General features: G+C 42.1%; 1 protein-coding gene across 2 annotated transcripts in view; it reads right to left on the reverse strand.

The window, feature by feature from the left end:
* Trpc4ap (transient receptor potential cation channel subfamily C member 4 associated protein) overlaps positions 1-12,386 on the reverse strand; it is a 73,537-nt gene that overhangs the window by 46,402 nt on the left and 14,749 nt on the right. For both annotated transcript variants that reach the window (XM_006988254.4, XM_042276585.2), the window contains exons 2-3: positions 3,660-3,788; positions 1,359-1,475 (exon numbers count right to left, since the gene is read on the reverse strand). In XM_006988254.4, the coding sequence (XP_006988316.1) occupies positions 1,359-1,475; positions 3,660-3,788 (246 nt within the window). The remainder of the gene's footprint in view (positions 1-1,358; positions 1,476-3,659; positions 3,789-12,386) is intronic.

Below are 12,386 nucleotides of genomic sequence, written 5' to 3' on the forward strand. Positions count from 1 at the left end.
TTTTTTCAAGACAGGGTTTCTCTGTGTAGCTTTGCGCCTTTCCTGGAGCTCACTTGGTAGCCCAGGCTGGCCTCGAACTCACAAAGATCCGCCTGCCTCTGCCTCCCGAGTGCTGGGATTAAAGGCATGCGCCACCACGCCCGGCTTAAGGTTTTTGTTTTTTGTTTTTGTTTTTCCAGAGCTGAGGACTGAACCCAGGACTTTGTGCTTGTGCAAGCACTCTACCACTGAGCTAAATCCCCAACCCTAAAAAATACACATAAGGGAGAAATGATATAATTACATTATAACTTCAAAAATAACAGAAATAATTTTTTTAAAATACACACATATACAGCATGTTTGTAATGCTATGGGTAAAAAGATATGCTTATACGTTGTTCCTAGGATTTAAATTTGATTGGTATAAACTGAAGATTAATAAATAAAAGATATACATGCTTTGGCTCCAAAAGTCTGTTTAAAACAAAAAAAAACAACCTTCTGCAATCTTGTTTGTAATAAAAAAGATGTGGAAAAATTAAATGTTCGGGCTGGAGAGATGGCTCAGAGGTTAAGAGCACTGACTGCTCTTCTAGAGGTCATGAGTTCAATTCCCAGCAACCACATGGAGGCTCACAGCCATCTGTAATGAGATCTGGTGCCCACTTCTGGCCTGCTGTATACATAATAAATAAATAAATCTTAAAAAAAAATTAAAAAAAAAAAAAAATTAAATGTTCAACTGGGGCCTGAGCAAATAAACCATGGTACAATTTACATCAGGAAGTATTAATCAGATATTTAAAGTATAGCAGATTTAGGTGTACAGAAATGAAACTGTACCCCCTTAGTAAGTCACATGGAAAAAAAGCAAAGTAGAAGAGAATAACCTGCCAGTGCATGTGGGGAGAAAGGAAACTAAGCTGGAGATGGGGAGCATTGACACATGCACGTGCAAACAAACAGAGCATCTCTGAGGCACGTGAGAACTAGTGATCACAACAGCTCCTCAGAGAGAGACACTGGGAAACACACCTTTACTTTTTAAAAGGTGGTTATATTAGCACTTCACAAAATTCCTCCCAAGCAAACACTATAGTGATTCAATGTAAGAAAATGCCATTGATCTCAAAGTTAAAACTCAGACCAGAGAGGGGGCTCAGCAGGGTAAGGCACAAGCCACCAAGCCCGATGACCTGAGTTGAATTCACAGGACTCATATGGTGGAAGAACTACACACACACACACACACACACACACACACACACACACACACACACACACAATAAATGTTTTTAAAATTAAAAGATCTGAAATGTTTTAGATCTTTTAATTTTAAATTCTCAAATGATTAATAGTATTAAATAGCTACTTACATCAACACCTCCAAACAAGTCAAAAATATATGTATTTGGATACGTAGCTTCTTGAGTAAGTTTCCTATCTTCAGTTACAAATGCCATTGCTTCCATGGAGAGAAGAGGGGAAATCTCCTGATTCAAAAAAAGTATGGACAGATTCCGTTTTAGAATTTAACACAGACCAGAAATAACTAAATATCTAAAATTCATCACTAAAATATGCATTTTAGTCACAAACTGAAACCCCCTGAGCACAAGGCTAGCCCTCAATGAAGTATTCAGGACCCTTGGAGTTCTTTTCCCATGAATCTGGCTGGTGTGACTATTTCAATGAACAGAATGCAAAGAAGCGACACCGTACACTTAGACATAAGCCTTACAAAGGCCTTACAACGGAGTTGGCTTTTGCTACTGTAGAGCCTCGCTGTCATGTTGTGAGAGGCTCGGCAGCCCCCGGGGGAAGGCCAGACCACGTAGCCTTAGCTGACTTCCACCAACAACCCGCCAGGCACTAGTGAGGCCATTTTGGACATTCTAAACAGCTTTAGGCCCTACAGTAAATACACAGGAAGCAGACAAACCTCTGGTTTACTGAGCACTGCTGAGAGAAGACGGTGGCTGCTACTTGAAGTTACTAGGTGTTTTAAGAACAACTGGTTCTGCAGCCATAACCAAATCTCTGCTGGACTGTGACCTCCTGAAGGAAGTCCTCAGTGACTTCTCCAAGTTAAAGGCATTCTGATGATCTTCTACAGCCACCCAAAGGATCTCTAAGTCATTGGTGACATTTAGCACTTTACTTTGCAACTATTTACAAACCCAGGGTTTCCTTTCCTAAGCTAAATTGGTGTTCCTTGAAGACAAGCTGGAATAGATTCTTGCTTGTTTCCTCCTCTAAGTCTCAAAGCAGAGGAGGTATTCAGCATGGCAGGTACAGGCAGTGGTTCTCAGACTTTGGGAGGGGCATGGCATCCTTTGTTCATAAAACACAGCTAACAGACAGAAAAGAATCTCACAGTACACTGCTTTACACAGCAATTTTCAAGTATGTATTCACAGAGTGAATAAAGTCAAGATCATCTGGTATTAAATTCCCAAGCCTTCAATTTCACCTCAATTCTGTAACTTAGAGACTTGGTAGGAATTAAATGTAACAAGGTTTTTGGAAAGCACCTTTAGTTTTGAGAGACAGGAACTCACTATGTAACCTTGACTGTCCTGGAACCATGTAGTAAAGGATAGCCTTGTATTCACAGGATCTACCTGCCTCTGGCCTCCCAAATGCTGGGACTGAGTGGTCGGCAGCACACTCACCTTGCAAAACATTTTAAGGCACACAGAGGAGCTATATTACTTCTCTTAATAAGACTGTGAAAAGATGAAGAACAGGTAATATCTCTTCACAAAGGGAAAACTAGGTTTATTTAATAAGCATGTTTAGAATACACCTGGATACTCATCGACACTTTACCTCTGAAGAGCACTGTAGTGTTCAGTTTTTTTTTTTTTTTTAAGATTTATTTATTTATCATAATACAGTGTTCTGTCTACATGCATGCTTGCAGGCCAGAAGAGGGCACCAGATCTCATTACAGATGGTTGTGAGCCACCATGTGGTTGCTGGGAATTGAACTCAGGACCTCTGGAAGAACAACCAGTGCTCTTAACCGCTGAGCCATCTCTCCAGCCCCGTGTTCAGTTTTTTATGACCACAGGCTTACACAGGTTATAGCTGTAGCTCCAGCTATTTCTCTAAATCCTGTTTGGACCCAGCCCCCAAATCGGAAACTGAGTGTGTGGCCCAGCACTGAGACAGTATTCAAGACGGAGAACACGTGTCTAGAACAATGTCATCATACTCTCAACCTAACCAGCAATCTACTTCAATCTAACATTAGTGATAATTATTGACAGCCATAAAGCCCCTTCCAAGAGCCTTCAATAACACGGAGCCTTTAAAATTCTGTTCAAAAAGAATGTCGTGTAAGGGGAGGGATGGGGTAGGGGCTCAGAGCACAGTTCTGACTAGCATCTGCAAGGCCCTGGGCTCCTTCACAGCACCACAGGAGGTGGGGGTGAGGGCACAGTGCTGACCTCCCAAACCAAGGAAGCATTGCTTCAACAGCTTCCCAGAGCGACACACACCTTGACTGACTCTGGAGATGAAATAACTAGTGATTATTTTCTTCTTTCAAAGCTGCTGAACTTCTCCACTTCTACAGCTCACACCAAAACAGGCTATTTTTAAAAGGCCAACAGTTTGAGACATCTGGAGACCTGAGCACAGCCTTTCTAAGGCCTCTCTCTATGAGTTACCTTGAGAATGTTTTGGCACTCATTGAAGTCACTGTGGAGGTGGCTGGTGGCATACAGCTTAAGGAGCAACTGAGGAATTCCACTCCATTTGGATAATTTGTCCCTCTCGGTCAAAAAGGTCTCAGTGAACTGTGAATAAACAACAAATAAAACAAACATATTACTGGCAAGGAAGAAGTTTTGGCAAAAGAGAGCAGCTGACTCCCAAACACCCAGGGAGACAATTTAAAGGTGGCTCTGAAGATATCTTCGGGTGCTTGCAACAGCTTATAACCTGAAGTTTAAGCCCTCTGCTCCTAAAACAGCACCATTCTGAATCCACCCCTACTTGCCAGCTTCCTGCTTTTCCCAGTGCACACTCAAGACTCTAAATTCAGCTGTGTTCCCTGTACATGTTCTTTCTCCCTCTGCCCAGAGGCTCTCTCCCAGTCTTTTCTATCGGAAATGCTTGTTTTCCTTCAAATGCAAGACAACGAGGGCCAGGGAGATGACCCAGTGGGTAAGGCTGCTTGCTACACCAGCTGACAACTATGATTCCTAGAACCCAGGTAAAGGTGGAGGAAGGGACTTATTAACACCATATATCATCCCCCAACCCTGACATGTACACCACAGCATGGGGCACACACACACACACACACACACATATTTAATAAAAACATTAAAAATGTAAAGAAACTTTTATTACAATTGTAAGTTATTTATTTTATGTGTAAGGGTGTTGTGCCTGCATGTATGTCTGTACACAACTTTTGGGCCTGGTGCCCATGCAAGCCAGAAGAGGGTGTGAGATCCCCTAGAACTAGAGTTACAAACAGCTGTGAGCTGCCATGTTTAAAAATCCTGGGCTACATAGTAAGTTCCAGGTCAGCCTGGGCTGCAGAAACCCTGCCTCAAAACAAAGCAATAAACAAACAAAGAAATAAAAAAAAAGAAATCAAGGCAGGGGCTAGAGAGAAGGCTCAGTGATTAAGAGCATTTCATATTTTTACAGGGGACCCAAGTTCAGTTCCCAGCACACATGCTGGGCAGCTCACAGCTGTTTGTAACTCCAGTTCCAGTTTCTGCCAGCCCCCACACACAAGTGGATACATTCACATAGAAACAGAAATACATATATATAGTTAAGTGCAGGCAACAGCTAGAAACTTTCCTCTCCTTCCTAAGGCGTTGGTCCCTACTTTGGGGTTTCACCCATTACATATTTCAACCTACTGTACACAGTTCCCAGTTCATTTGATCCTCTCCTCTATGATCACTACTTCAGAGCAGGTAGGTACCAAACTGTGAAAACACTCACACACTCACTCTCTTTCTTTCTCTCTCTCACTTTCATTCAACTTGCACAGAGCAGGAACTGAGTAAATGTCTGAAGGCTCTGGGTGGTGGTGGCGCACACCTTTAGTCCCAGAACTTAGGAGGCAGAGGCAGGCAGATCTCTGAGTTCAAAGCCAGACTGGTCTACAGAGCGAGTTCCAGGACTACACAGAGAAACCCTGTCTCAAAACAACAACAACAAAGTCTGAAGGTATCAATAAGAGCAACAGCACAATGACAGAAGATGAGCAGATTATGAAGAACTTCTTGGGCTGGAGAGATGGCTCAGAGGTTGAGAGCACTGACTGCTCTTCCAGAGGTCCTAAGTTCAATCCCCAGCAACCACATGGTGGCTCACAACCATCTGTAATGAGATCTGGTGCCCTCTTCTGGCAAGCAGTCATACATGCTGTATACATAATAAATAAATAAATCTTAAAAAAAAATATTTTCTTTTTTTTTCCTTTTATTTTATTTACAATACCATTCAGTTCTACATATCAGCCACAGATTCCCTTGTTCTCCCTGCTCCTGGCCCCCTCCCCTTCCCCCCAGCCCACCCCTCATTCCTACCTCCCCCAGGGCAAAGCCTCCCCCGAGGACTGAAATCAACCTGGTAGACTCAGTCCAGGCAGGTCCAGTCCCCTCCTCCCAGATTGAGCCAAGTGTCCCTGCATAAGCTCCAGGTTTCAAACAGCCAACTCATGCAATGTGCACAGGACCTGGTACCACTGCCTAAATGCCTCCCAAACAGATCAAGTTAATCAACTGTCTCACCTATTCAGAGGTCCTGATCCTGTCCCCCACCTTGGAGCCGTGTGTTCTGTGCCTCAGATTAGAGACGTGTGGATGGCAGAGGCTCGCCCCAGGTGTACACGGTGGTTTATACGATGCCCTCTGAGTGCCACTGACTGGGAAATGAGAGCTGCCTCATTAGTGGGAATAAAGGCCGGAAGCGAGTGCCATAGGCCTCGTCGTTGGATGAGGTTTCTGGCACAACTATTAGGGTGTTTGGCCATCCCATCACCAGAGTAGGTCAGTTCCGGCTGTCTCTCGACCATTGCCAGCAGTCTATTGTGGGGGTATCTTTGTGGATTTCTGTGGGCCTCTCTAGCACTTTGTTTCTTCCTTTTCTCATGTGGTCTTCATTTACCATGGTCTCCTATTCCTTGTTCTCCCTCTCTGTTCTTGATCCAGCTGGGATCTCCCGCTCCCATAGGCTCTCTTTCCCTCGATGGCTCAGCCGTTAAAGGCTAGGCTCATAACCAAAAATATAAGATTATGAAGATTTTCACTAACACGTTACCATTACAAGGACCAGATAGGAAATTCTGTGATTCAATCAAATCAAAAGATCTTGTTATGGTTTGTATGGAGCAAACAGGCCTTCAATGTTTGGGTTTATCTGAACACAAATGCCCTGTGATGATAGACAAGTCTCATAATTCTTCCTACACGTGTGTTTTAGATTAGCATGAGGGGTTACGGAAAGTGTTCAAAAGAATGCTTTGTCTTAGGGTGAAACACAGGGAAATACTCCTCCTTACAACAAAAATGTCTGTGTACCAGCAATTTTATAGTGCTCACCCTCAAAAATCAATACAAGCAAAATAAAACAAAACAAAACAAAAGGTTTAAAACCTCTTTCTTTTCCTGAAGAAGGAAAGCAAGCACCTACCGCTGTGAGACCCTGCAGAAGCCATCCTATAGGACTATCTGAGCACCATGACACTAGAGAGCTCTAAACAGTATTAGAAATGGGAGATCACAAGCCAATAGCCTATCATGAGAAACTATGGGAAATAATCAAGCATGGCAACAAAAACAAACAAACAAAAAACAGGGCAGCAGAAAGAAAAGGAATTAAAAGCAGGAAACTACACAAATATCAACAAAATTAAAAGTTTCAAGATTTTCTGAAAAGGTCAATTAATGGACAAAGTTTTAACTGTAGCTTCTAATTATTAAATTCGGGAACAAATGAGAGAATATTACTACCGACCTGATCAGAGCAAAAGAGATTATAGTAGAGCACTGTAAAGGACCATATGGCAACAAATGACCATTTCCTAGAGGAAATGACTAGGAGAACACAAGCTGTGAAACAGAGTTATCAAGCAGACCTGTAACACCAAGCAGAGAGGCTGAATTAGGGATGATTCACACAGCAACAACCAAGACCTCCAGAGAAAAGTCTAGATCCAGAGCAATGGTTCACATGCTATCAAACATTTAAAGGATAATAACACAAATACTCAGATTCCCACAAAATAGATGAGGCCAGAATTCTGGTAACAAATCTAGACAAATACACCACAAGAAAACTACAAGTCACTCTCTTACCAATATAGATGCAAAAACCTTGCAACACATTTAACAAAAGCAAACAGGATTTATCCCGGGAAGGAAAATAGTTCAACATATCAACTACTACAATACAGAAAACCAAGAGACGACACACACTCGAGACATGTAAAAAGACAGACGAAAAATGGCAAAAACTAAACAGGTCTTCATGATTAACACTCTGCACACACTAGAAGCAGAACAGAACTTTCTCAACCAGCTAAAGGTATTTATAAAGAGTCTAAAACTAACATCATGCTTACTAGTAAAGACTAATGTTTTCATACTAAGATCAAGAAGAAAAAGACCCAGAGATGTCTGCTCTTACCACTTCCATTTGACTATGTATTATAAACACAAAGAACATTGAATTGAAAATATGGAATACTCTATTCACAGATAACATGATCCTGATTATCAATTACATTTATAAAAGTATCAAAAATAGGATGTTTAAGAATAAATTTAACAAAAGCAGTGCAAGACTTATACAAGGAAACTAAACACTGTTAAGATATTAAAGGACACCAAGGCAGGAGAATCTCAAGTTCAAGGCCAGGCTGAGTTATACAGTGAGAATCCTCCCCCGCTCCCCCCCCCCCCCACCTCCCTACCACCCCTACCCCACATACACACACACACACACACACAAAAAAAAAAAAAAAACAAAAAAAAAACAAAAAAAAACAGGAAAGCTATCTCATGTTTAAGGAATGGGATTTTACTGAATTGGCAATAACTTCCACACTGCTTATTATTACTAAAACAATACCCCCTATGTTGTTGACTCAATGTAATTCCTATCAAAGCCCAGCTGTCTTCATTGTAGAAATTGATAATTTGCTACTAAAACTCACACAGGGATGCCAGCGACACAGAACAGTCAAAACAGCCTTAAGTTGGAAGAATCTGAATTCCTGACTTCCTGATTTGTAATTTCATCACGTCTACATTAATCAAGACTGCACAGACTGGGTGAGCATAAAGACACCCTAGACCAGTGGATAGCAATGAGATTCCCCAATGGTTAAGCAATTTTTGCTCTGTTTGTTTGGGGGTGGTTTGTTTGTTTTTGGCAGGTTTTTGAGAGAGTCTAACTGTGCAGTCCTGACTGGCCTGGAACTCACTATGTAAAAGAGTATGGCCTCAAATTCAGAGATCTGCCCACCTCTGCCTCCTGAGTGCTGGGATTTAAAGGCACATTGCCGCCATGTCCCAAGGTTGATTTTTTGACAAAACTGTCAGAAACCATGGAACAGTTTTCTCAACAAATGTTACTAGTACAGGTATTATCACTAAGCAAAAAAATAAGGACTCCTTTATAATATTTTTTAAAAAATTGACAAAATGAGTCAAAGGGCTTGGAGAGGGCGCTTAGTTGGTAAACGCTTGCAAGTATGAGGATACGAGTTCAATGTCCAGAACCTATGTAAAAAAGAAAAGAAAAGCCAATGTAGTAAGCGCACTTGTAATCCCGGGGCTGGGGAGGTGGAGACAAGGATTCCCTGGGGCTAACTGGTTGGCCAGACAAGCCTACTCAGGGAGCTCCAGTCTATGAGAGATCCTATCTCCCAAAACAAGGGAGATAGCACCTAGGAAACAACACCCGAGGCTGTCCTCTCATCTACGAACACACAGTGAGTGTGCACTGCACCTGAACATATGCACAGGTACATGCATGCATGTGTAAACACACACACACACACACACACACACACACACACACACACACACACGCCAGAAGAGAAAAACTGTTACATTAGGCATACTGTCTGAAGCCACACAGCAAAAACAGGATAAAATATTTAAAGCATGGTACAGGGGTTAAAAATCACACCCACTGGCAACACAGGATTCAGTGAGGTTATCCTTCAAAAGTAAAGAAAAAAATATGAACCTTCCCAGACAAAACTTGACCTATCCTACCAGAAATATGAGAGGTAGCTCTTTAGAGATAAGGAAACTGATATTGGTGAGAAACTCTGGTTTAACTAAGCACCCATGACTACCTGTCTCTTCCAATGTGTCATTTATACACTATACACAAAGAGGGCTGATGATGAAACAAATGAACATAAATTAACTTTTCCAATCTAAATGAATCCAAAATGCAAATGCCAGCAACAATTATTAGGCGATACAGCAAATGGAGAAGTGAACTGAATAGCAGCTATCTTAGAAGGGTATGAGAGAACTGGGATACTTGTTCCACTCACAAACATTGCTCCAAACTCCAGGGCAACCAATAAAACAGGCCGCTATTGCCGGACGGTGGTGGTGCACACCTTTAATCCCAGCACTCAGGAGGCAGAACCAGGCGGATCTCTGTGAGTTCAAGGCCAGCTTGGTCTACAGAGTGAGTTCCAGAACAGTCAGAGCTACACAGAGAAACCCTGCCTTGAAAATCCAAAATAAATAAATAACCTACTATAACACCACACATACTCTTTTGAAGCCCAGGTTAGTCTCAAACTAGCAGCAATCCTCTTGCCTCAGCCTCTGGAATGGTAGAATTACAGATATAAGTCACACACGCAGCTAAAAATGACTTTTAAAAAAATATAATTGGGGCTGGGAAGATGGCTCACTCAGTAGATTGCCTCCCACCACCAGCACGAGGACCCAAGTTCAAATCCCCAGCACCCACTAAAAAGTCAGGTGCAGCAGCACACATCTATAGCCCCAGCCTGGCGCTCGGGGGCCCCCAGCCTGGGTGAAGAGATGAGCACCAGTGAGTGAGAGTCTGTCACAAAAAAACAAGGTGAAGAGGGACAAAACAGGCAGACCTGAGGTCTTCACATGGGAACACACCTACACCATGTGCATAAACCACACACGCACACACACACACACACACACACACCCCCCACACTAAGGGAGGAGTCAGTGCTGTCATATAGATGCTCAATCAATCCACAAAAGTAGAACGGGCACAGTGCAGCTGCACGTGTGACGGATTCCACCCCCTACGTCCCACTCACTAATCACTGTACACGTCTATGCAGGGCGGAGCACACCAATGCCTGCACACTGGTTTCAGAAACTAATTAGAAACAGTATCAATGAAGAGCCTATGAATAAAATATAGTAATATATATGTCAGTGGAATAAAAAGAAAAAAAGCCAACACTTTATAGTGACTACAAAGATGGCTCAGGGTTAAGTGCCTGTACCACTCTTACAGAGGACCCAAGTTCAATTCCCAGCACCAACATCAGGCAGTTTACAACCACCAGTAACTTGAGTTCCAGGGAATTCCAGTGGCTCTTGCCTCCTCAGGTTCTGCTTCATATGCACATACCCAAACATAGACTTACACACATACTCATAATTAAATGAAAATATATCTTTTTAAAAACTCATAATTAAAATAATAAAAATATATCTTTAAAAAAACTACCTTAAAAATGGTGCTCTGTATCAGTTAAAAGTATAGGGACAGAGTCCTATGTGTTGGCACACATTTGTAAACCCACTATTTGAGAAGTGGAGGCAGAAAGGTCAGGAGACATTCAAGACCAGCCTCAGTTATCTAGTGAGTTCAATGCTAGTCAAGGCTACACAAAACCCTGTCTCAAAAAGCAAACAGGAGTCTAGAGAGAAGGTTCAGTGGCTAAGAGCACTTACTGCTCTTGCAGAGAACCTACATTTGGTTCCCAGCGCTCACATGGCAGATCACAACCATCAAAACTACAGTTCCAGAGGATCAAGTTCCAGGAGATCTGATGCCCTCTTCTGACTTTATGGGTACCATGCATGCATGTGGTGCACATATATATGTGCAAGCAAAACACTCATAAGATAATCTTTTAAAAAAAATCAATAAAGTAGAAGGCATGGAGAAAGATAAATCATGTTAACAATAAAAGAAAGCTTAAGGAGTTCTATGAATTTCAGACAATGCAGAGTTCTGAAGAGAGAAATGCTAGGAATAAAAAGGGCCATGACAGAATGCTAAGGTGCCAGCTCTCCAAGACAACGTGGTAGTTCTTAAAAGGTGTGCACCAAACAATATCATACCAAAATATAGGATGCAAAACCTCAAAGAAGTACCAAGAGAAACTGATGAATTTTTGAACTGATGAATCCTCAATCAGGCAGGAAAATCAGTAAGGACAAGGCTGACATGAGTGCCACCACTGATCAACTAGATCTGACATCTGCAGGGCATCTCATCCAACAAGAGCAGAACACACAATTATTCTCAAAGTCACATGGAACAGTCACCAGACAGACCACATCCTTGGCCACAAAGCACACCCTGGCAAGTTTCAAAACGTACAACTGTACAAAGTGTGCTCTCAAACCACCAAGTAATGTGTCTAGAACTAGTGAACAGAACAGTTGGAAAGTTTAAGGTATTTGGAGATGAAGTAACCTATTTTAAATAACTTAAGTCAAATAAGCTTCAACAGAAATGTAAACATATTTTGAACTAAATGAAAAGATAATTTATAGGAAATGGCAAAATCAGGATTTAGGAAAGAATTTAGCATACCAAAAGCATGTATCAGTGAAGAAGAAATAGCTCTAGACCATATCCTAAGCTTCTACCTTAAACCAGAGAAAGCCTAAAGAAAGTAGAAGAAAATAAATAAAATGAGACCAAAAATAATTAAATTCAAGCTGACTGTCTTAGTTAGGGTTTCTCTTACTGCAACAAAACACCATGACCAAAGAGTAGGTTGAGGAGGAAAGGGGTATTAGGCTTACACTTCTATATCACTGTTCATCAGTGAAGGAAGTCAGGACAGGAACTCAAACAGGGCAGGATAGCAGAGGCAGGAGCTGATGCAGAGGCCATGGAGGGGTGCTGCTTATTGACTTGCTTTCCATGGCTTCCTCACCCCACCTTCTTACAGAACCCAGGACCACCAGACCAGGGATGGGACCTCCCACCATGGGCTGGGCCCTCCCCAGTGATCACTAAATGAGAAAATGTCTTACAGCTGGATCTCAAGGAGGCATTTCCTCAACTGAGGCTCCTTCCTCTGATGACTCTAGCTTGTGTCATGTCGACACACAGAACTAGCCAGTGCACTGACTGACAGCTCAAATGTGTAA

Source organism: Peromyscus maniculatus, chromosome 4, assembly GCF_049852395.1.
Source record: "Peromyscus maniculatus bairdii isolate BWxNUB_F1_BW_parent chromosome 4, HU_Pman_BW_mat_3.1, whole genome shotgun sequence".
NCBI lineage: Eukaryota > Metazoa > Chordata > Mammalia > Rodentia > Cricetidae > Peromyscus > Peromyscus maniculatus.